The 24879-nt window shown below is 43.4% G+C and overlaps 1 protein-coding gene across 1 annotated transcript in view; it reads left to right on the plus strand.

Annotated features, from left to right (window-relative positions):
* ERC2 (ELKS/RAB6-interacting/CAST family member 2) overlaps positions 1-24879 on the plus strand; it is an 866181-nt gene that overhangs the window by 819290 nt on the left and 22012 nt on the right. The window contains 1 exon segment of the mRNA XM_064275182.1: positions 10982-11129. Coding sequence (XP_064131252.1) covers positions 10982-11129 — 148 coding nt within the window.

Below are 24879 nucleotides of genomic sequence, written 5' to 3' on the forward strand. Positions count from 1 at the left end.
CCCCACCTCAGGCCGGCCGCTTCCCTTGGCGTGGGCCCTCCTGCATACACCATACATCATGCTGCCAGTGGACGGTGTTGATGTCAATCAGCATCAAAAGCCATTCCTTTCTCAAGATGCTGTTTGAAAATGTAGTTTTAAAAATTTGGGCAAATGAGCCTCTTCCAGGTTGGCTGGTGGATCACAGCAAACATCCCCCCTACCCCCAGGGGTTAGAGAGAGGCTGTTGAGAATAGGATCTTTCGTCACCGTCTGTCTTAGGTCACCTCCTACTGAACTTACGGCTGAAGATTCAGGGTCAGGAGGGAAAGAAAACAGTAATTAACTGGGAAAGTTGATTGAGCGGAATTTTTTTTTTTCTCACAGTGCGATTAGAGCATGACTGCGAGCCGTTCACCATACACAGCGTTGCTTCCCCCTCGCATGTCAGTATCCAAACGTTTCATCATGGAATGCACTTTTTTAGCATCTGCTTTTATAATTGAATGTGTTCCTAAAGATGGGTCAGCTAGCTCAAACAGGAGCCCAGCAGAAGGCCCTGGCAGTGCTTCCCCCATCCTGATCCAGCATCTGACAGCTCCTCATTGGCTCGCCTCAGTGCAACTCCTAACATTAATTTTAGACCCTCTCTCGGAGCTCCAGTCATTATGAGTAGAGCGACACTGACAGAGAGTGAAATAGAAATGTTTATAAAGCTCCCTTTTAAACTGACCGTGCTAAGTGACATGGCGACGTATGACCATCAGAGGATCCGGGCACTCTTTGTGAGGGTCAGCTACAAGGCGACACTCAAAAAAAAAAAAGGCATTTTTCTTGGCGGGAGATGCCCTTCAATCCTCTTTTCTTTTATTCTATGGAGGATCCCCCCCTTCCTCCTGCCACCAGGGTGGCTAGAACCAATTTTTTTGGTGTTTTATGAGCTATATCTTGACTACCTCCTCCAAACTGAATGACAGTTTAGGGTTATTAAATGTGTTCCCATGCATATTTTTATCCATTGCTAACCCTGGCTAAATACATGTGGGGGCACAGAACTCCCCCTTCCCTTTTCCCCTCCGTTGTTGCCCATATTTGTTAAAGAAATTATTCCCCTTGACGTTTGTTTAGGCTGCGCTTTGATAAAATGTTGTCCGTGGTCCACTTTCTTAGCTTGGCATTCAGCAGGCTCTAACAGATTTATTTCTCTTTGCATTATCTTATCTTCCCGCCTGGCGTGTTCAGGCTTCCTCTTCATATTTTACTCTACATAGCAGATCACCTTAGTAAGTGTGCACCGGAGCGTTGCAATGTTCTGAAGGTAATTTTGTATGCTTTTGGCACACTCTCAGCCCCACGAGCTGTCCGTGGCTGAGCAGGTACGCATTCCTCCTGCTGTCTGAGAACAACAGAAGGACGGTTTAAGTGCTGCAGATGACATCAGGCTTACAGACCTTTCTTCAGACTGATGGCAACGGTAACGATTTCTGAAGCAGCGTAAATCTGCTCTTGAATCTGGAAGGTAATACACCTAATGAGGATAATAATAAGAATCTTTATTTGCATTTCCAATTTATACCTAAGTATTTATCACTGGTACTTCCTGCACTTGAGCCTTTTTATAAAATGGGTCATCATAATTGCAAATATTTCCGTGTTCTCAGTTGTGAATGGCTGGAGCACAATTCTCTGTTGAAAAAAAAAAAAATGGCAGGAATATCTAACCTCCCTAATCTATTTCAGAGCCCTGGTGGCGCAGTGGTTAAGAGCTCAGCTGCTAACCAAAAGGTCTGTGGTTTCGATCCGCCACCTGCCCCTTGGAAACCCTGTGGAGCAGTTCCGCTCTGTCCTGTAGGGTTGCTATCAGTTGGAATCAGTTTGACGGCAACAGATTTGGCTTTGGGTTTAGTTAATCTATTTCAGTGTCTGCCATTTTCTTAAAACAAACCTCCCTGTGTTTTTAGAAAAGTATTTGTCATAACGTGCTTTGAGTCAGTGCATCAGCAACTTGGCCATGGAAATTCCAGCACCATGGAAATTGCAAAGTGTAGCATCTGATGCTGTTGTTGTTAGGTGCTGTCAAGTCAATTCCGACTCATGGCGACCCTGTGCACAACAAAACGAAACATTGCCCAGTCCTGCGCCATCCTCACAGTCGTTATTATGCTTGAGCCCATTGTTGCAGCCACCATGTCAATCCATCTCATTGAGGGCCTTTCTCTTTTTCGGTGACCCTCTACTTTACCAAGGATGGTGTTCTTCTCCAGGGACCAATTCCTCCTGATAACACGTCCAAGGTATGTGAGACATAATCTCCCCATCCTTGTTTCTAAGGAGCATCCTTGTTGTACTTCTTGCAAGACAGATTTGTTTGTTCTTCTGGCAGTCCATGGTATAGTCAGTACTTTTCACCAAGACCACAATTCAAAGGCGTCAGTTCTTCTTTGGTCTTCTTTATTCATTGTCCAGCTTTTGCATGCATATGAGGCGATGGAAAACTCCATGGCTTGAGTCAGGTGCACCTTAGTCCTCAAGGTGACATCTTTGCTTTTTAACACTTTAAAGAGGTCCTTTGCAGCAGATTTTCCCAATGCAATGCATCATTTGATTTCTTTACTGCTGTTCCATGGGTGTTGAATGTGGATCCGAATAAAACAAAATCCTTGATAACCTCAATCTTTACTCCATTTATCATGATATTGCTTATTGGTCCAGTTGTGAGGATTTTTGTTTTCTTTATGTTAAGGTGTAATCCATACTGAAGGCTGTGGTCCTTGGTCTTCATCAGTAAGTGCTTCAAGTCCTCTTCACTTTCAGCAAGCAAGGTTGTGTCGTCTGCATTATCGCAAGTTGTTAATGAGTCTTCCTCCAATCGTGATGCCCCGTTCTTCATATAGTGCAGCTTCTCAGATTATTTGCTCATCATACAGGGTTGAATAGGTATGGTGAAAGGCTGCAACCCTGACGCACACCTTTCCTGACTTTAATGCATCTGATGTAGGGTTGGCAAAATAAAGTTGTTTTTATAAAGCTTAAGTCCCCCCACGCCCCCAAAAAATCCTGACTGAAAACAAGTTTGATGAAAATCCATAACTGTAGAGTTAGCTCCTAGTGAGTTAAATGATTAGCTATTTTTTTATAACTTACCAGCTTAATAATTGTTTTAAACTCATTTTATAAAGCTTATTTCTTGCTTAAAAAAAAAAAAAAGAAGAAGTAATGGCTCTGTCAGCCTAGAGTTAAGGGTGTGCTCTGCCCGGCATCCCTATATGAAAAATGACCAGATATGACTCTCATGTATTCAGAACACCTTTCTGAATATTCTGAAGTGTGAAATGTCCAAATTTTTTAAGTTTTATATATTTTATTATCTTCTACTAATTACTCTTTGATTTAAGCAGAATTACTGAATGTAGATTTTAATCTGGGTATTTTAGGGGAAATTACCATTACTTTATGGCCAATACTTTAACTGAGACTTTTAAAAATACATAATCCTTGTTACACTAATTCTATTCAGAGTCGTTAGCCAAAAGCAAAATGAAATAAAACAATTAAGGAAGCTTGCAAAGAGCGAAATGGATTATTTTGTATGAGTAGTAATATTAAAGAATAGTTTTTTAAATTTACTTTTACAAAAGTGATTTTAAATAGATGTTGGGGTTTAATAATTAAAAATAGATTTGTGGCTATGTTTAGTGATAACATCTGTAGACAGTTAGGGGTTGATACATGTTTTTCTGATTGACAGAAAACCAAGAATTAGAAATTATTTTATTTTGACTTTTCATGATATTAAAAGAGGAAAAATACATGTTAAATTCGCCAAAACCTAATTTGTGCAATTACAGGGAAAGAAGGAGTTTAGAAAGACTGTTCTTTGAGTGGACAATGATTTCAACAGTTATTAAAACTATGTAATTCCAAATGTTGATATGAAAGAGGGAAATGGGTTAAAGAGGGACAAAAGTGGGCACAGGGGCCTAGTTAGCAGATGGCTGTAGTTGTCCAAGTGGGAGATAGTGTAGGTTGTAGCAGATATTGTGTGTGTGTGTGTGTGTGTGTGTGAAAGTGTGTTTGTTGGGGAGGGGGTGGATATACCTGTGTATAAAGAATAGGGGAGATAGAACATAAATACCTGGGTGGAAGAATGAGCAAATTTCATATCTGCTGAGAAATAACTCAGAAAAGTATAAATAACTAACAGTAAAAACTATCCTGTCTTATATAAGCTTATATATACTTTAATGCAAGAAAAGGCTCGAAGCCTTCTCAGTGATTTAAAATTGCATGGGCAGTAAGTGAAGGCGATTGTGATGAAGAATTTGTTGGGAGTAGGCGTTGGCTCACTCCTTTCAAAGTGAGGGCAAGTTTACATAATATTGAAGAGCAAGTAAGTCACATAGATGTTGGTAACCTGGGGACTATCTGCATTAGCATTTGGGTATATTTACCTCTAGCTTATTTTTTTTTCCCCACATTAATATAGTTTTATGTTCTGGGGCTCTTGTTATATATACGCTTGCATGCCAACAACTGAATGGTTGATACATGTTTTTCTGATTGATAGAAAACCAAGAATTAGAAATTATTTTATTTGGACTTTTGATGATATTAAGAGAGGAGAAATAACGTGTTAAACTCGCAGAAACCTAATTTATCCAATTACAGGGAAAGAAGGAGTTTAGAAGGACCATGGACTGCCAAAAGAATGAACAGAAGATTTAAAAGGGCGGCTCGAGAAGACAAAATAAAGTGTTATAATGACACATACAAAAGCTGGAGATAGAAAACCAAAAAGGAAGAACACGCTTGGTGCTTCTCAAGCTTAAAGAACTGAGGAAAAAAATTCAAGCCTCGAGTTGCAATAGTGAAGGATTCTTTGGGGAAAATATTAAACGACGCAGGAAGCATCAAAAGAGGATGGAAGGAATACACAGAGCCATTGTACCAAAAAGAATTAGTCGACGTTCAACCATTTTAAGAGGTAGCATATGATCAGGAACCAATGGTACTAAAGGAAGAAGTCCAAGCTGCTCTGAAGGCACTGGCGAAAAACAAGGCTCCAGGAATTGATGAAATATCAATTGAGATGTTTCAACAAACAGATGCAGCGCTGGAAGTGATCACTCGTCTATGCTAAGAAACATGGAAGACAGCTTCCTGGCCAACTGACTGGAAGAGATACGTATTTATGTCTATTCCCAAGAACGGTGATCCAACTGAATGTGGAAATTACAGAACAATATCATTAATATCACATGCAAGCAAAATTTTGCTGAAGATCATTCAAAAATGGCTGCAGCAGTATATCGACAGGGAACTGCCAGAAACTCAGGCCAGTTACAGAAGAGGACGTGGAACCAGAGATATCATTGCTGATGTCAGATGGACCCTGGCTGAAAGCAGAGAATACCAGAAGGATGTTTACCTGTGTTTTATTGACTATGCAAAGGCATTTGACTGTGTGGATCATAACGAATTATGGATAACATCGTGAAGAATGGGAATTTCAGGACACTTAATTATGCTCATGAGGAACGTTTACGTAGATAAAGAGGCAGTTGTTGAGACAGAACAAGGGGATACTGATTGGTTTAAAGTCAGGAAAGATGTGCGTCAGGGTTGTATCCTTTCACCGTACCTATTCAATCTGTATGCCCAGCAAATAATCCGAGAAGCTGGACTATATGAAGAAGAACGGGGCATCAGGATTGGAGGAAGACTCATTAACAACCTGCGTTATGCAGATGACACAACCTTGCTTGTTGAAAGTGAAGAGGATTTGAAGCACTTGCTAATGAAGATCGGAGACCACAGCCTTCAGTATGGATCGCAGCTCAACACAAAGAAAACAAAAATCATCACAAGTGGACCAATGAGCAACCTCGTGATAAATGGAGAAAAGATTGAAGCTGTCAAGGATTTCATTCTACTTGGATCCACAATCAACACCCATGGAAGCAGCAGTCAAGAAATCAAATGATGCATTGCATTGGACACACGTGCTGCAAAAGACCTCCTTAAAGTGTTAAAAAGCAAAGATTTCACCTTAAAGACTAAGGTGCACTTGACCCAAGTCATGGTATTTTCAATCACATCATATGCATGTGCGAGCTGGACAATGAATAAGGAAGACCGAAGAAGAATTGATGCTTTTGAATTGTGGTGCTGGTTAAGAATATTGAATATATCATGGACTGCCAAAAGAACGAACAAATCTGTTTTGGAAGAAGTGCAACCAGAATGCTCCTTAGAAGCAAGGATGGCAAGGCTGCATCTTATATACTTTGGACACGTTGTCAGGAGGGATCAGTCCCTGGAGAAAGACATAGTGCTTGCCAAAGTACAGGGTCAGCGGAAAAGAGGAAGACCCTCAACGAGGTGAATTGACACAGTGGCTGCAACAATGAGCTCAAGCATGATGACGATTGTAAGGATGGTGCAAGACTGGGCGTGTTTCATTCTGTTGCGCATAGGGTCGCTATGAGTCCAAACTGACTCAATGGCACCTAACAACAACAACAGTGGATTGTATTACAGGAGAGCAACCCTGAGCTTAGGGAAGCTGAATCTCTTCTAATGGGTAGTAAACATGCCTGCCCTTTGCTCTGGAAAGACTCGCTATCTTTATTATATAGGTACGTAAGCATGTATACCTTTTGTTTCAAAGGGAGATACTAACTCTGTCTTCCAGGACTATTCACTATGCAAACATCCTTGAAAAGAATACAGCCAGTGAGCACCTCTGCTGATAAAATGTGCAGAAACACCAGAGACTCATGGAGAATTGTCTCCCAACAAACATGAACATTTTCACGTGTTATTCAGATTTTTTCATCATTTTAAATGGCTACATATAGCGTTAGCTTATCACACAAAAGTAAAATTTTGCTGCAGATCATTCAAAAGCAGTTGCAGCAGTGCATCGACAGGGAACTGCCAGAAATTCAAGCTGTTCAGAAGAGGGTGTGGAACGAGGGATATCATTACTGATGTCATGTGGATCTTGGCTGAAAACAGAGAATACCAGAAAGATGTTTACGTGTGTTTCATTGGCTGTTGTCATGGACTGAATTGTGTCCCCAAAAATATTTGTTGGCTTGGCTGGGTCATGATTCCCCTGTATGATTGTCTACCGGTTTATCTTCTTACGTGATTTCCCTGTATGTTGTAAATCCTATCACTGTGATGTAATAAGATAGATTAGTGGCAGTTACACTGATGAGGTCTATGAGATTAGGTAATGTCTTAAGCCAGTCTCTTGTGAGATAAAAGAGAGAGAAGCAAGCAGAGAGAGATGGAAACCTCATACCACCAAGAAAGCAGCGCTGGGAGCAGAGCACGTCGTTTGGAACTGAGGATCCTGTGCTGAGATGCTCCCAGACCGAGGGAAGACTGATGACAAGGACCTTCCTCCAGAGCCAACAGAGAGAGAAAGCTTTCCCCTGGAGCCAGCGCCCTAAATTCGGACTTCTAGCCTACTGGACTGTGAGAGAATAAACTTCTCTTTGTTAAAGCCATCCACTTGTGGTATTTCTGTTATAGCAACACTAGATAACTAAGACAACTATACAAAGGCGTTTGACCACATGGATCATAACAAATTACGGATAACATTGTGAAGAATGGGAATTCCAGAACGCTTGATTGTGCTCTTGAGGAACCTATACGTAGATCAAGAGGGAGTTGTTCGAACAGAGCAAGGGGATAATGCGTGGTTTAAAGTCAGGAAAGGTGTGCATCAGCGTTGTATCCTTTCACCATACTTATTCAATCTGTGTGCTGAGCAAATAATCCGAGAAGGTGGACTATATGAAGAAGAACCGGGGCATCAGGATTGGAGGAAGACTCATTAACAACTTGCGATAATGCAGAAGACACAACCTTGCTTACTGAAAGTGAAGAGGACTTGAAGCACCTACTGATGAAGATCAAAGACAACAGCCTTCAGTGTGGATTACACCTCAACATAAAGGAAACAAAAATCCTCACAACTGGACCAATAAGCAACATAATGATAAACGGAGAAAAGATTGAACTTATCAACAATTTCATTTTACTCACAGTCAATACCCATGGAAGCAGCAGTCAAGAAAATGGCTCATTACATATGGCAAGTCTGCTGCAAAAGATCTCTTTAAAGTGTTAAAAAGCAGAGATGTCACTTTAAGGACTAAGGTACGCCTGACGAGCCATGGTGTTTTCAGTCACCTAATATGCATGTGAAAGCTAGACAATGAATAAGGAAGACCAAAGAAGAAATAACACTTTTGAATTATGGTGTTGATGAAGAATATTGAATATACCATGGATTGCCAGAAGAACAAACAAATCTGTCGTGGAAGAAGTAAAGCCAGATTGCTCATTTGAAGCACGAATGGTGAGACTATGTCTCACATACTTTGGATGTGTTATCAGGAGGGACCAGTCCCTGGAAAAGGACATCATGCTTGGTAGAGTAGAAGGTCAGTGGAAAAGAGGAGGACCCTCAACAAGATGGATTGACACAGTGGCTGCAACAGTGGGCTCAAGCATAACAAGGATTGTGCGGATGGCACAGGACTGGGTGGTGTTTTCGTTCTATTGTACATAGGGTCGCTATGAGTCGGAACCGACTGGGTGGCACCTGGCAACAACACATATAGCTTTAAAGAGTCAATTGCAGGGGTGTCAATCAGTTTATCATCCAAGCCTCCTCACATTTCCTGGTAATGTTCTTTTAGGTTGATCTCGTTAAAAAGAGCTTCCCTTAGACATTTCAGTTTGATGCAGAATGGGGTCAAATATCGCAATCACTTTGGTGTGTTGTAGCTATTCACCATAGATATCAAATGTGCTATTCCTGGTTTGAAGTCTTTATAGCCCCTTCTGCTTGGCCTTATGTATAAATATGTTCTGGCTAGGAGCGGCAAACGTGTCTGTTGTCTCAAGATGTTATCCAGAAGGAGACAGGCTTTGTGAAGCAGGATATTAATGCCACTGCTGGTAGTCCAGCCTGCACTGGTTTTCTTCTGCAGAGTGGAGATACTTCCTGACATGCTCTTCTGCTCACATGTCTGCCTGAGCCTCAGACAGAAGCTCCTACTGCCTGCCTGCAGTGAAAAGGGTGGAGGGAATCTGAGATCCAAATAACAACTCTTTTGTCAAGACATCTGGAGAGGGCCTGGTCTGGTGATGGAGATTTAAAAAAGGCAAAACAGGATCATGACCAAGTTTTGGTCCTCAGATTTGTGTGCGAGGCAAGTACCAATTTGGAGGCTTCCTAGGACTTTGGGGTTTTCTGAGTATCTAGAATGTTGCAGAAATGGGACAAATGGTGAGAAGACTTCATCAGTGGAAGCACTCTGGAGAGATGTTTTCTAGTCATAAAGGTTAAATTCCATGATAGATGTGGCCATAAAATCAGAGCATAAAGATGGGAGGAGGCAACTTCAAAACTTTTCTGAGCAAGCAGTGATCAAAGATTAAACAGAAGGCAAAGAATTATAATTAAAAAAAAAAAAAGACAGGAAGAGGTATACAGTGCTGTCTTCAAAAACTTGTAAAAAGTAAAAAGTGAACTTATCACTCATTTGTCCAATATTTTTGAGAACTCACTGAGTGCTTCATGCTCTTCTAGGAGCTAGAGAATCGGTGGTGAACAAGACAGATGAGCTTCCAATTTCATGGAGTGTCAAGTCTAGAAAACAAATATCTGAGATCACCACAAATTGTGAAGAGTTCTATGAAAAAAATCAAATAGTGTACTGTGATAGATCAGTGACTCGTGAGTGATATGGAAAGTGGAAGACACTGTCCAAGGGATTGTTTCATGCAACAGAATGGTGGATTTATAATACTTTTAAAGATTACTTTGGTTTCTGAACCAGGGAGACCAGTGAGGAAGCTTTTGCAGTGGTCCACGCAAGCAACACTGGTGGTTGGTAGAACTTAGGTAGCAAGAAAGTCGTTAATAAGCAATGCATTGTCAAGTTAAAGCAACTGAAGGTGTTGGTGGATTGGCTCTGGGGGAGAGAATTAATGAAAGGAATCAAGGATGACTTCTAGGTTTGGGACTTGGGCTACTTGGTAAAAGGTACATCATTACTGAGATAAGACTTAGGAAGGAATAGTTTTTAGTGAGGTGGCAGGGAAACATCATAAATTGTATCAAAAATGGAAAGGGGGCCCTAGTAAATATATCTATATGCCTTCAAAAGAAAATCTTGTATGAAAATAATAATACTTGATATTGAAATTGCTGCCCAGTTTTGTATAGTTGTCGTGGAATACCTAGAACCGTATTTGGCAAATGGATGAGTGGGTTGATGAATGGATGGGCAGATGGATAGGTGAATGGATGGATAGATGGACGTATGAGTGGAAGTGTGTATGGATGGATGGAAGGAAGGGTGGTTAGATGGGAGGGAGGAGGAATGGATGGATAGATGGATGCATGAGTGGAAGTGTGTATGGATGGATAGAAGGAAGGGTGGTTAGATGGGAGGGAGGAGGACTGGATGGATAGATGGACGCATGAGTGGAAGTGTGTATGGATGGATGGAAGGAAGGGTGGTTAGATGGGAGGGAGGAGGAATGGATGGATAGATGGATGCATGAGTGGAAGTGTACATCGATGGATGGAAGGAAGGGTGGTTAGATGGGAGGGAGGAGGAATGGATGGATAGATGGACAGATGAATGAGTGCATGGATGGATGGCAGCCTCTCAGTAATAAATGCTCAGATTGACCCCCTCCCATTTCTGCCTTCTCTGTTCCATGTGTAGTTGTACTTAGGAAGCCATCGAAGGCTGCTCTCTCAGAAAACCCAGGGTGTGGGTCCTAGGGTTCTGAGCCAAACTACTTTGTACATTCAAAGAGCCAAAGAGTGAGTTTGTCTTAAGCGTTATCCATAATTCTTTCCCATTGTGATGACGCTCTGTGGCTCAGGTCAAGTATAAATGCAAGTCGTTTTTTTTTCTCCACTTTATGAAAATGATCACAATACTCTTTATTTTACCAGACAGGAAGCGCTGCTTGCGGCCATCAGTGAAAAAGATGCAAACATTGCCTTGCTGGAATTGTCGGCCTCCAAAAAGAAAAAGACGCAGGAAGAAGTCATGGCTCTCAAGCGGGAAAAAGACCGACTAGTGCACCAGTTAAAGCAGCAGGTGGGGCCTCCTGCATGCAAGGTGTGTTTGGCTGGGTTTGGGGCCTTGGCTGTGTTCCCTGGGTTTAGCCACTCTTCATTTCCCTGTGCCCATCCTTCGGGCTCAAGCAGCTAAAACCAAGCAGGAGTAAACGGCCCAAGTTGTCACCGGAGCACCATTTTACTGCGTTTCTGTGTTTATGTGCGTGTTGCCTGGGCTTGTGTTGTTTGCAACCAGTGCTGTTTTCCTTTCTTTTGTATTAGCACCATCTCTCCAGAAATAGCTCTCAGCTCTCTTCCTTCCAGTGGACTTTGACTTCTGACTAAATTCTGGAAACTCCTAATTAAATCCTGGGCACCTTCTTTCCCATTGGACCTGTTATCTTCTATCTTGCTCACAAGCCCCCATAAATAACTCCCCTCATCCAGGTCTTTAGGCATCTTTCTCTCCATACTTTCAGCTTTGCTTCTTCAACTATCTCTCCCGGGACTTTTCAGCTGAGGAACATCTCCCAGCCCCTAGCACTGCCAGACTAGGCGTGGAGATCCCAGCAGCCACGAATCAGTTATCACCTGTTCCCCCACCCCCTTTTCCTGTGTTTTCCTCTCTCTAGGTCACTGCATTTGTTTTGAAGGGACAAGAAAGAGGGACATGGTCCTAACTTAAGCAGAAAGTTCTTTGCTCTCTGGGGGGTTTTCTGAAAGAGGCTTATATGGAAATAATTGCATCCGAAGCTTCTTAGAAAATCACTCCTGAAATCTTCAGCCATTATTCTTCTCCATTAAAAAAAAATTTAGAAAGAGAGGGCTTTTGTACTGATGGTTAAAGATATTCTCTCAAATCTTACTTCATTATGAAACCCACTCAGTTGATTTGTCGCCCAGTGGGCTGTGGCCTTACAAAGTAGCTGCCACATCTTAGCTAGGGCCACACACACATGGCTCTGAAGCTCTCTAAACATTGTGTGGTGACCACGTGGAAGGCGTCCACATTGATTTCAGTGGCCAGGACTAGTTCTCTGCCTTTCAGGGTGGTCTGGGCTAAGTGAAAGGGAAGCCACAATGGAGAAGCCTCCTCCTCTTACAATTGGGCCAACCCTTTTCTTCCTCAGGAAAGAAAAAGTTTCTTTTGGCCCTGAACTAAAGTCCATTTCTCATGGGGGCTGCCTTGCTGAGAGAGACCACTGCCCTCTCATTGCAGAATTGCAGAGGGAGAGGCCAGTTATCGCCAGACATTGGGGTCATTCCACAGAGCGGCATGCCAGCCAGTGCTGGCCCCGGGTTCGGGGCTGCTTCCATCTGACCTCTTTGTTTGGGGCTGTGCATCTTCTACACTGGGTTTCCCACCCAGCTGGTCACGGAAAGTCAAGATCAGCCTCCTTCTTTGCTTTCCCCTAATTCCTACACTGTGTGCCCTGTGCCCTCTCCTACACCTAGCTGTTGTAGCTTTTTCTCACAGGTTTATAGACCTAAGAAACAGCCCCCAAGCTCGAAGATACCATGCACTTGTAATGCTGGCTACAGCCCAGATATTACGGCCAAGTACCATGGGTCCAGCTACGATGCATACATGATCCAAAGGTCTCAGGTTAGTCAGCTGCTAAGGAGACACTTGCCCCATCCATGGGGGATGGGGGTGTAGAGAAACTACAGCCTATCTTGACCTTTGACTCTTTTGATGATTTCCAGAACTCTATGGCCATAAAACCTGGAACCATACACAATGGCATTCATTCTATCGTGCGTCGTAATGTCATTTCACTCGTTACGTATTTGCCCGTGGTTCCATACTGGGTGGCACCCATAGGTCAGCTCTTCAGAAATGGCCCAACAAACTTTCAAAGCCAAGGCTGCCAGAGGCCTTGCTGCCAGGCATGGTGGAACGTTGTTTTTCTTTCTTGTCTCTTAGATATTTTGCTCCTCATATCTCCTTCTACTTCTGTCAATATGGATCTTTTTTTTTTGTAAGGCTGTACTTTTTTTTTTTCATCTCAGCATCATGAAAATGCACTCCTAGATTTCAGAAAGGATTGAGTGTAGCTTTCCGTTTGCTCCTGGGAAGCTGCACAAAGCCTTCATTATCTGGGACAGGCAAGGTTTGGGGTATCATGGGGCACATTTGGGAAACCCCACCCATGCAGAGGTAGGCTCCCACCTGGGCTGAGGCCAGGTCTGAAGGGCTGTGGTGGAGAAAGAAGCAGCAAAGGAGGAGGATGGGCTTCTCAGTGATTTAGGTTTTAAATCCGTTCACACATCCTGCCCACCACAGAGCAAGAAAAATCATGTGAATTTATTTATCCTTATTGTAAATGATGATGATTCTAACAGTAATAATTATTGCTTTGCTTATAAAAACACTTCCCTTTTATTGCATATTTACTCTGTGGCAGGCCATGTAGCCAGTGTCTTAGGGAATTTTGTACCATAGTCCTGACAGCAGCCCTGTGGGGTGGGTACCAGGACTAGCTCCATGTTACAGGGGGCATCACTGAGATTCTGAGGGTGGAATAGCTGCCCAAAGCCACATGGCTTTGGTAAAAGTTCCGCATATACCCGACCTGGTTCCAGAAGGAATTCAAGCTAACAAGCAAAAGGGTATTCCCAGAAAATGTGATGTCCCCATATCTTAGTGAACCTGAAGTAGGTGACAAAAATTCATTTAAGAGTGTTCTTCAGCCATTCACAGAGAATGAGTTCTACCTAGAGTTCTTAAGCTTAGGATATTTGATCACATCAGCAATAATTATCAGTACTTGGGAGCTCTCGCTGTATGCCAGACATGGGCCTAAGCTGTTCACCTTCATTCACTCACCAACTCTTAACAAGCTGAGGAGTTGGTGCTCTGATGGAGAACGAACCAGAGGTCCAGAGGAACAGGTACCTTGCTCAGGCTTCAAAGCCAGACCCATCATATTGCTTGAAGAGATCCTTTGTTACACAGCTATAAATGGATTTTGCAGAAGGTGTCTGGAGGTGGATTGGTTAGGTTGAATCTTGTTGCTAGTACTTGTTAACTAGGTGATCACAGACAAGATACTAAACCCCCCTGGCCCTCAGCTTCCTCATCTATAAGTTAGAGCTTATAGCCCAAATAAAAACGTAAGGCATAATGCATATGCAGGCAGTCCAGCTTACAAACAAGATCCATTCCGTGGTCTGTCTGTAATCAAATTGGTAGGTAAGTTGGAACATGTACATTCCATTTTCATTGGTGCGCTATATGTGTGAGCTACTGTTATTCCTGCTACTCCTGCTGCGCCTACCACCAGCACCACCACCACCACCATCACTACTACTTCTAATCTATGTTATCAGCACTGACCCTCAGAGGTCATTTGATTTTTGTCATCACTGTTTTACACACACCTGGGAGTCACAGTTTATCGAGAGTACACCTCTGGCAGAAAGAGCAGAGAGATGCTGACACCTCAGCCTTACTAGTTCTGCCTCCCCAAAAGCCTAAGCACTTGGGGAGCAGTGAGCAGACATGTCAGGAGCCTTCAACCACAGCTCCCTGCTAAGAGGCCCATTAGCCATTATTGAATTTGCCTGCCTTTGTGTATGCAGCTTACAGAGACATCAGTCAAGGAGGGTGTCTCGAAGAGGGCAAGTCCCAGACCTCAATTCTAATCACCTGCATAGCTGACCAGAGAGAGCAGAGCTTTTTGGGGGCCCAGGCCAAAGGGAGGGAAAAGCCCCCAGTCCAGGTGTTCACCTGCCCAGTTTCCTCTGCAGAGGTTAAGGTAGTTTGGCTCATGAAAGATACCAACCACCCTCTCCAGGCAGCTTTTTGAGCTGGTTCTGTGTCATGTGAAAATTTCTCCACTCACTGTCCATGCTGTCCCTGGTGACTGAACGTGAGCCCTCCCTCAACAGCCCCCACGGTAATTGCACCAAGCCGGCACATATTTGACATTCAATAAACATTTGTTTTGTGAACGAACAAGTGATTCATACATGCCAGGCTCTATGCCAAGTGCTTTACGTATATATAAATTTACATATATTATCTCATTTTTTCCTCTTAATTGACCAACCAACTTACTGATTACCTACTGTGTTCCAGGCTCACTGACAGGTGCTAGGGATTCAGCTACAACAGATACGTACCTGCCCCAATGAGGAGAGTATTATCCGATTTTTCAGCTGTTCAGAACTCCGAGAAAGCAGAAGACTTAATCATCATCAAACCACTCACACCTGGCAGTGCAGGGTTTGGTCCCAGTTCTTGTAGGGTTGCCGAGACTTTGCACTTAACTGGACTGAGCACTGTCTTCCTAAAGCAACACTGTTAGCCATGGATTAGCCCCAATATATCATAGATGGCGTCAGAGAAACACAGGTTCAATGCCTCAGACTGTGGCTCCCGAGCTGCCAAAGGGTATAGGGGTGAGAAAGGAAATGCAATTCGATGAGAATTCCACTTTGGAATTCAATTCAGCAAGTACTTACTGAGTGCCTACTATGTGCAAGCCATTGTCCTAGGCACTTGGAATATATGAGTGATTAAAATAGACAGAAGATCCCTTCCTCATGGAGCTTACTTTTTAATGGGGGAAGAAAGGCAATAAATAATGAACATAATTAAATTATATGGCAGAAAGAAGAAAAATATAGACTAGTATAAAGATGAACACAACACCTATGGAAGCAGCAGTCAAGAAATCAAACTGCCCATTGCATTGGGCAAATTTGCTGCAAAAGACCTCTTTAAAGTGTTAAAAAGCAAAGATGTCACTTTAAGGACTAAGGTGCCCTGACCCAAGCCACGGCGTTTTCAGTCACCTCAGATGCACGCTAAAGCTCAACAGTGAATAAGGAAGACGGAAGAAGAACTGACACCTTTGCGTTATGGTGGTGATGAAGAATACTGAATATACCACAGACTGCCAGAAAAACAAACACATCTGTCTTAGAAGTGTAGCCAGAATGCTCCTTAGAAGCAAGAATGACAAGACTTCATCTCGTATACTTTGGACATGTTATCAAGAGGCACCAGTCCCTGAAAAAGGACATCGTGTGTGGAAAAGTAGAGGGTCAGTGAAAAAGAGGAAGACCCTCTTTTGACACAGTGGCTGCAGCAATGGGCTCGAGCATAACAATTATGAGCATGGTGCAGGACCGGGCAGTGTTTCATCCCATTGTACTTAGGCTCACTATGAGTCAGAACTGACTCGACGGCACCTAACAAAATAAGGATGAGCAAGAATGCCACGGGAGGAGTAAGGGGCTGGTGACATTTGGAAGGATGACACCTGAGCAAAGACTTGAAGGAGGTGAAGGAGTGAGCCATGTAGATACCTGGGGGAGGAGTGCTCCAGGCAGAGGGAATAGGCAGTGCCAAAGCCCTAAGGCAGGAGTATGCAGGTGTGTTTGGGGAACAGCAGAGAGGCCAGTGTGGCTGGAGTGAACAAGGAGCTGAGGAGGCCAGTGTGGCTGGAGTGAACAAGGAGCTGAGGAGGCCAGTGGTCAGAGCAGGGATGGGTAGGGCAGGCAGTGCAGGACTCCTGTGCAGGGTCTGCTAAGGGGTATACCCTGAAACTGAAACTCCCTGCAAGTAGGAAGCAGAGTACACCATCCATGCAGCCTCAGAATGGGGACAGCTTCCTTGAGCACCGCTCTGGACTGCCCTGTTTAAGGCTGCCCAAGTGAGCCCATTCTCCGTATCCTCTAGCTTTGGCCTCCAAGGGCTCCCAGGTGCTTTGAATTCTCAAAAAGCACTGCCACACGTGGTTTGAGTCACAAGGAAGAACTAATGCCAGGATTCACCTGTCACACTTGAGCTTTTCAAGTAGTGTGGGAGCAGGCCCTTTGATCAAATGCCCTCCCTGACTTTCTGGCAGTCTCAGTACCATGCCACTGGAGTCCAAACCCCATACCCTCCTTGCTGTCAGGAGGTAGACAGGGAACAGCATGGCAACCATCATTCCACGTCCTGCTCCAGTGGTGTTGGCTGTGCCCTTGGAGAAGTGCAGCCGGCCTCCTGGCTAGGCCAGCTGTTCTCAAACTTCAGCGGATAGAAGTGTGATCTTTTCTGAAGATAAATGTCATGTACACTCATCACCCACCAGTCCCCACTGCTGACAACACTTCCGTGGCTTTCCTTGCTGTTGGGATAAAGACAAACTCAAACCATTATACTTTCTGCCTTGTGCATGCTGTTCCATCTGCCAAGAGCACACTCCCCTCTTTCCTTCACCTAGGTAATTCTCGCCTTTCCATCCAGTCTCAGTCCAGCATCACTTCCTCAGGGAAACCTTCTGGGATTTTCTCGATTGGGTAAGATCCCCCCAAGTTGGTACTCTCATAGCACATGTACATCAAAACACTTGTAACAGATACCATTTTGAATAATAGCTATCTGTCCTGCTAGTTTATGAGTTTCGTGAGTGCTAAGAATATGGCTTCATGACTTTTTTTTTTTTTTGCGCTCCCCATTTATCTCCAGGCCTAGCACGATTGCTAGTATGTACTAGGCATTCAGTAAATGCATTGAGTGTATGAATGTGGGAATTGCCAGGACAACTTACTAAAAATGGAGATATCATCGATCGATTGTGAGTTTTGTTCCCTTTAGACAAGACTTGGCCTTGTATTTTTTTCTCATCCTAATATTCTAGGCAGCCACTACCAACCTGTAGGAGTTGGTACAAGGATGAGACCCGTTTGCCTATTGATGACCACAGAATGGCATCGTGCCCTTTCTTGCCATGGTCCAAGACACTTCACGAATATGCCTTTTCCTATACTTGAACTCTTCGCAGTGGTGGTCATTTTGAACCTTTCCTCTGAATCTCTTCACCTTGTTCTAGTTCAAATCTTCTCCAATTCCTTAGATTCTTCTTGATAAAAATGCCACTGAGTCTCCAACAGTGGCAGAGATTTGTTGTTGTTATGAAAGGAGCCCCCCATTTTATCCCTGAAACTTCTGAGTGTCTCATAAATCAGTTTGCCTAGAAATACCTCAACTCCTGTTAACCATCTGTCAGGAAAGCCAGAGAAGGTGATATGAAATGAATTCAGAAATTCCAACTATGTTTAACAACGAAAGAATCTTTATGACACTCATCAAGTGTTGACATTTGGGTTGGTTGTAGGCTGAGCGTGGTATCAAGGTAAGAGAGCAGAAAAAAAATGTAACTTTCTGTTACTTGTTGCATTAAAAAAAGATAATGGAATAATTATATTTGGTAGTAAATGTGTAAGTCTTCCCAACTTTGAAATTCTTCCTATTTCTGTTTCCTCACAAGTACACACCTCTGATACTTTTACTCCACTGCTTTAAAAAAATCGGCTTCCAGATTTGTGCACCATTGGAAGAAGGTCTCAGTTAGGAATGAGTTCAGTTTTGATTTTGCGTTTTCGTTAGGGAAATAAGCTTTTTTTTTTTTTTTAAATATTATTAAAAATTACCATCTTTCCTTCTCTTGTGTCTTGGATCCAATCCTCTCAACTCTTTGCCTCCACCCTTGAAGAAAGAGCTGACATCAAAATAATTAATTCTGAATCACTGGATTTGCCTGCTGTTAAAGGGTTTTTGAATAAAGCTTAAAACTAAATCTTACCCCCTAAGCCTTATTCCCATACGTTCCCCTGTGTGCTGAAGCAGTGATATGAGCATCCTTGATGCAAATGCCTTTATAAAATGAGGGCCAGACACTATTGTTTAGTTAAAAGGAGAACCAGCTTATTTCTCAGAACCAGTTAGAATGCCCTTCAGATCAGAGATAAAATTGTACTTGGTTTTATTTTTCCCTTTCCCGCCAGTATGTTCTAGGCATTGCTGTTGGCCACCAAAAAACAGGAGCATGCTGGTCAATCAGTGACATGAAGGTATTAAGACCAGGAGACCGGTTCGTTGGTTGGTTGGTTTTCACCCAGGGTGGCAGAAAAGTCCTCTGTTTAGGTAAATGTTCTGGAGGCTATGCCAGGCTGGTACAGTGCAATCTATTTGGGTAGAGTCTCCCTCCCCTGTGTTGTTCAGAAAGTCATAGGACTATCTCCAAGGCTAGGCAAACAATGTTGTACCTAAGAATGGGAGAAGGCGGATGTGATCCTAGTCAAAATTGGATCCCAGCGTAGATAGAGCCATCCTATCAGGTAAAAAGGAAGCACAAGAGTGGTTGGCTGGTGAGCCATTTCTTTCCCATCCCCACCCACCCACTTAGACACTTGAGGCCACATGGTCGTGCTTCCCATTTACACTTGCAATTGCATTGTACGCAGAAGACTTTTAATTACTCTTCATGGTTCAAGAGGTCGACACGATTAAACAGCACTGGAGAAACTCCACGAAGTGGGGTTCCCACAGCCCGTATTGTGTTTGGATGAGCTCCAGAAAAGCTTGATTTGATCCCAGCATTGTAATGCATCACAGACTTGCCCCAGATCGAATTGCTGAAATGCAAATGCATTGGTTTGTACTGCAGACTTACTCTGGAATAAGCTGTCCCAATGGTCGAATCCAGCCACATCTCTATTTATCTTTGACTTCAATACAAAGTGTCTACAGTATGTTCTAGGGAGCCCCTTTTCCTAAAAAAGAAATACTCAGATTCCGCCCCAGCAAGCAGAGGGCAAGGCATTCTCATGGAGGTAAAACCTGAACTGCTCAGTTTTACTGAAATTATTTTCCTCTTAGTGGCCAAGTAATTGGGCAGAACACTAGTCTGCTGTCTTTGTCTGGCAATGTTCCTTAGTCTAGGCAGCTTCTGCCTCAGTCCCAGTACTCGGGGAATCCACTAGGTTTGCCAGTTACAGTTCAAAATTGCAGTCAAAGATTGTACCAAAAACCCATTGCAGTCTAGTAGATTCTGACTCATACCAACCCCTGTAGGACAGAGTAGGACGGCCCCATAGGGTTTTCCAGGAGCACCTGATGAATTCCTACTGCCAACCTTTTGGTTAGCAGCCGTAGCTCTTAACCACTAAGCCACCAAGGTTTTCAGTTGCCATCTAGTTAATCTGGCTCATGGTGACCCCACGTGTATCAGAGCGGAATGATGTTCCATAGGGTTCTCAGTGGCTGACTTTTCAGAAGTAGACTGCCAGACCTTTCATCCAAAACATCTTTGGGTGGACTCGAACTTCCAACCTTTCAGTTAACATACAAACTACCTTAATCATTTGCACAGCCCAGGGATGCCAGGTATATAGTAAGAGCTCAAAAAAAAAAAAAAAATTAGGTCCTCCCACTCAAAACTTTGAGTACAAAAACTATCACGAAGAGCAAGAATCCTGCAGTCATTACACCTACACTTGCATCCTTTCGAAGCAATGTCAGCCCAAGAGCCCCCAAAATTTATACAGCACGTCAGCTGGATCTCCTTTTCCTCCAAAATACACAGTCTCCCTGGTGGCCAACATCCTGGGAGAACTCTTCCCCCGCCCCCACGCACATCCACTCTCTCTACTTTGCTGGTGGTTCTGAACATTCTTAGAGGCAGTAATGAATAGGTTAAAGTTGAGGGGATTTCAAACATGTCTAATCCAATAAGAGGCTTGGTAAAACATGCGTTATCACTTAAAGAATAAATGTTTAAAAATAGAGCACAGATGTGAAATTTGAATTAAAAAAAAGAGCAAGAAAGACAGCTCATGAGAGATCTTCTTGGCATGTGTGTGCTATTCTTTGTTTTGGTCACCTTCGGCTAAGCCTGTTATTCTACTGTGCTCTGCCAACTGCTGGATACTGTGGGGGTGCTTCAAATTACTGAAGCAAAGTTGGCAAATGGCTCTGAAACTTAAAAGTCAGCCCCATCTCCTCTTCTGTGTATGTCTAAAAGCAGGAGAATACAATGATAAGTTTGTGTTTTCCAAATGAAAAGTTAAAAAGCAAAGAGTGGGCATTTTCTATAACTAGCAATGCTGAAACTAGAATCCCTGAAAACTTAAGAGGAAGCATCATGGTTGGGTAGGTATCTGTCACAAAAGATAGGCTGCCGATTGGCAATCAGGAAATTCACAGGGATTCCTACTTCTTCTGCAGGAAGTCTTCCCTGATCTCCCAGCAAGCAAAGACTTTTGAACTTCCTGTAACACCTCTGCACCTCTCCTGGTCTGACACTTCAGAAATTTCCCCTGTTATCTCTTTCATGAGCTAAAATCTTGTTAGGGGTGATAAAAACCCAAGGCTCAAGGGCAATGTCCACCTCTCCTTCTACAGACCAAAAAGGCCCAACAAACCCCTGCCAGTGGCGTTCCATGCAGGCTCAGGAAAGGGAACTAAAGTGGTCTGCAAAATGCGGCTTCCACCAGAGCAACTCTTTGAACGAGAGACTCAGAAAATTGTCCGGTAGAGGCAGCTTGATGACCTGCGAAGATGCTCTTCTAATTGGGATTCGAGACATGTATGGAATCACAGAGAAAATTTGTTGCTTTCCACTACCTTTGGAGCCCAGGTTGTGCAATGGTTAAGCATTCGGCTTCCACCAGGTGCTCCTTGGAAACCCTATGGGGCAGTTCTACTGGGTTGCTATGAGTTGGAATCGACTTGACGGCAACGGGTTTGGTTTGGATTTTTTTGTATACCTGAGAGGTCCCTGAGTGGCATAAACTGTTCGTGCTCAGCTGATAGCTGAAAGGTTGGTGGCTCACACCCATCCAGTGGAACCACAGAAGAAAGGACTGGCAAGCCGCTTTCGTAAAGATTATGGGCAAGAAAACCCTATGGAACATTTTCAGTCTATAATACATGGGGTTGCCATGAGTTGAAATCAACTCAACAAAAGGTTTGGTTTGGTTTTTCTATGTACCTGGCGCTGGGCTAAGGGTTTTAAATAGATTATCTCATTTCATCCTCACAATAACCCTGAAAACCAACTAGTATTCGTCCCATTTCAGAGGTGAGAAAACTGAGGCTCAGAAACTTGGCAAAGATGCCACAGCTGTTGAAGGGTGGAGCCAGAGTCCAGTTGTTCTCACTCCAAAGCCTTCCACGCTCTTCCCAGTAGATGTCCACAGGTTGGTGTGTTACCTCCTTTAGGTCACAGCCCCCATTAATTAGGGCTGAAAAGGAGCCTAAGAAAGAGGCATTATTCTGTGACCCTGAGTGCCCACTCCAGCCCCTCCGCCCTGCCCCAGCAGGGCTCCTGCCGTGACCTGAGGTCGCTGTGTGCAGGTCCTAGGGGGACTTATCTCTTCCTGTATCTCCAGGCATAGCCCACTGCTGCCTCTGGGGGAGAAGGGATGAGGGGCTTTCTTGAGTGTGGTACAGTTTATGTTTCCCGCAAGAAATGTTGGGGCTTGCCTCTGGTCACCTTTGTGCTTCATTTTCAAGGTATCTGCTTGAAAACCTCTCCCCTTAAGTTTTTCATTTTCTTCTTTATTATTTAGCATATAAAAACAAGTTTCTCCTGGTCCCTTTTTCTCTCCCTCCCCCCTTCCTTCCTCTCATCATATAATTAAAAGTCCTTCTAGGCTGTCTTCACCTTATCATTTCAGATGAATTGAAAAAAGATCCGACTTCCTACCCTTCTGTCCCCCTGATGGGGAATTTCAAAATGAAAGAAAAGCCCTTTTTCCCTCCCTTTTGCCTTCATACTGCCCCTTTAATAACTGTTAAAACCAGGCTGGTTTTGTCATTGATCAGCATACTAGTGTAAAATACGATTGCTCTTGCCTGGGTTCAGAATTTCTTCTTCTCCTTTTTCAAATAATAATTTCACAGAAAAGACTTCTTTTTTTTTAACCGTCCTTATCGTGATTACAGAAAATCATTTGTCAGTGACAGAATTTAAAATCTCTGGTCATTTCTCTTTATTCCTACTATATTTGAACTTGAACTCCATATTCTTTTTGGGAAGGAGCCACTTTGTTCTGTTCATTCTCGGCCACGCTCTGGCAGGGTTATAAATTCCCAAGTCCCCCATGTTAGTTGTTCTTTAAAAATATTATTCCATGATAATGCACCGTATTAAAAAGTAGCAAAGATTTAACTTTATAACCATTTTTATTACGTAAAATATACTTTTCCGTAGTTGAAAGCATATAAATAAATGTTTTATCATAAAATAATGCATGCTCATTATAGAAACTTAGAAAAATGTAAATAAAAAAACTAAAATCACCCATAATCCTGCCACTCAGAAGTAACTGTCATTAAGATTTATAGTTTCCCGTATCCTGTTGTCTAGATACATACTTGAACATGGGCAGGGCATACTGCATAATGAAGTTTGTAGCCTTTTGAACATTTAACATTGTATGCATTTTCCCACGTCCTTGAAAGTCTTCAGAAACATATTTCTTGGTTGTGTGATTTCCATCATTGCCAGAATTAATTTTGTCCTTCTCCCCTTGTTGAGGTTTTCATTTGTTTCTAGTTTTTCTCTTTCATAGTCACACAATGACGAACATCGTAATATATAAATTTTTTTTCCCTGTTATTTTCCTTAGGATTAGTATCCAAAAGTTGAGTTATTAGACTTGTGGGTGTTTGTAAGGACTTTAGGTAATTAATATCTCTTTCCTACAAAGTACTTGACATTTGTAAATTTTTCTGTCGCTGTCAATGGCTCGCGTTAAGTTTGTCAGGCTATGCCCTGCTGAGGTACCACTGGTGGACTCCGGGCAGAATTAACTCTGTGCAGTGCGAATGGTCAATAAGCTTAGAGAGCAGGAAGCAGAGAGAGAGTTAAAACTTCTTTGGAGGGTGGGCATGGGAAGTAGTGGGCACTTCATTCCTCCCTCCCTCCCTCCCTCCCTCCCTGCATTCCTTCTTCCCTCCCCCTTCCTCCCTCCCTCCCTCCCTCAGTAAATATTTGTTGAGCATATACTATGTGCCAGGTGGCTATTCTGTACACTGGAGGTACGGCAGTGAACAAAACAGACAAAAATCCCTGCCCCAAGGGAGCTTCTATTCTAGTGGAAGGGGCAGACAAAAAACAAAATAAAGGCATAGAATCTATAGCCAGTGAAATGACAGTAAATGCTGTGGGGAGGGGAGAGGGGGAGTAAAGCAGGGCGTGGCCAGAGCACATTCTACCAGGGGTGTGAGGGATGATTTTAGGTGGAGAGGGGTAAGAATTCCTACCCGAGAAAGGGATGTTGGAGCAGAGACTTGCCGGGCTGTGCAGGGTGAGCCGTGTGGAGGACAAGGCAAGGAAGGAGACCCAAGTGGGGCAAACCACAGCCAGGAGGTGGACTCTGTTCTTTTCAGGTCCTCTTGCCAAGTGCAGTTGCTGAGTTGACAAGGTGGGGGAGCCAGAACCCCACAACACCAGTGTTTAGATGAGATTATTTAAAAAATACACACAACCACCAAAAACCTCACTCTTTTCTCTCTGCCCTGATACGGCCATTGGGAAGTGCCCATGGGACAGAGCCAGCACATCTTCAGTCCGATGAACTGTAACACAGTCTGGGGATGGAACTCTGCACAGAGGTTACAAGCTTAGATTGCACCGAGAGGCAGTCATCCCAGAAAACAGTGAAAACTCATGGAACAGGAAAGGCCACTCAGAAGGTCTAAATCTAGGGCCCTCATATATAACCCAGATTGCCAGTTCACTGAGCATCCCTGACTGGCTTATTCCATCTTTCTCATGGCTCAGCACTCCTAGGGTTGCACACTTTGCATAGAAACCAACCAGAGACCCTGCTTGTTTGGCCTTCCTGGCATATGCCAAAGCCCCTTGGGGTGCTTGGGGAGGAAGGAGGTTCACGCTGTCACAAGCCCAGGGAGCTTCCTGTTCTCAGTCTTTTTGAATATGAGACGCCTGCCAGCAAGCAGCCACCTTAAAAGTACGAAGTTAAATGTTTAGAAAGAACAA

This window comes from Loxodonta africana, chromosome 22 (genome assembly GCF_030014295.1).
Source record: "Loxodonta africana isolate mLoxAfr1 chromosome 22, mLoxAfr1.hap2, whole genome shotgun sequence".
NCBI lineage: Eukaryota > Metazoa > Chordata > Mammalia > Proboscidea > Elephantidae > Loxodonta > Loxodonta africana.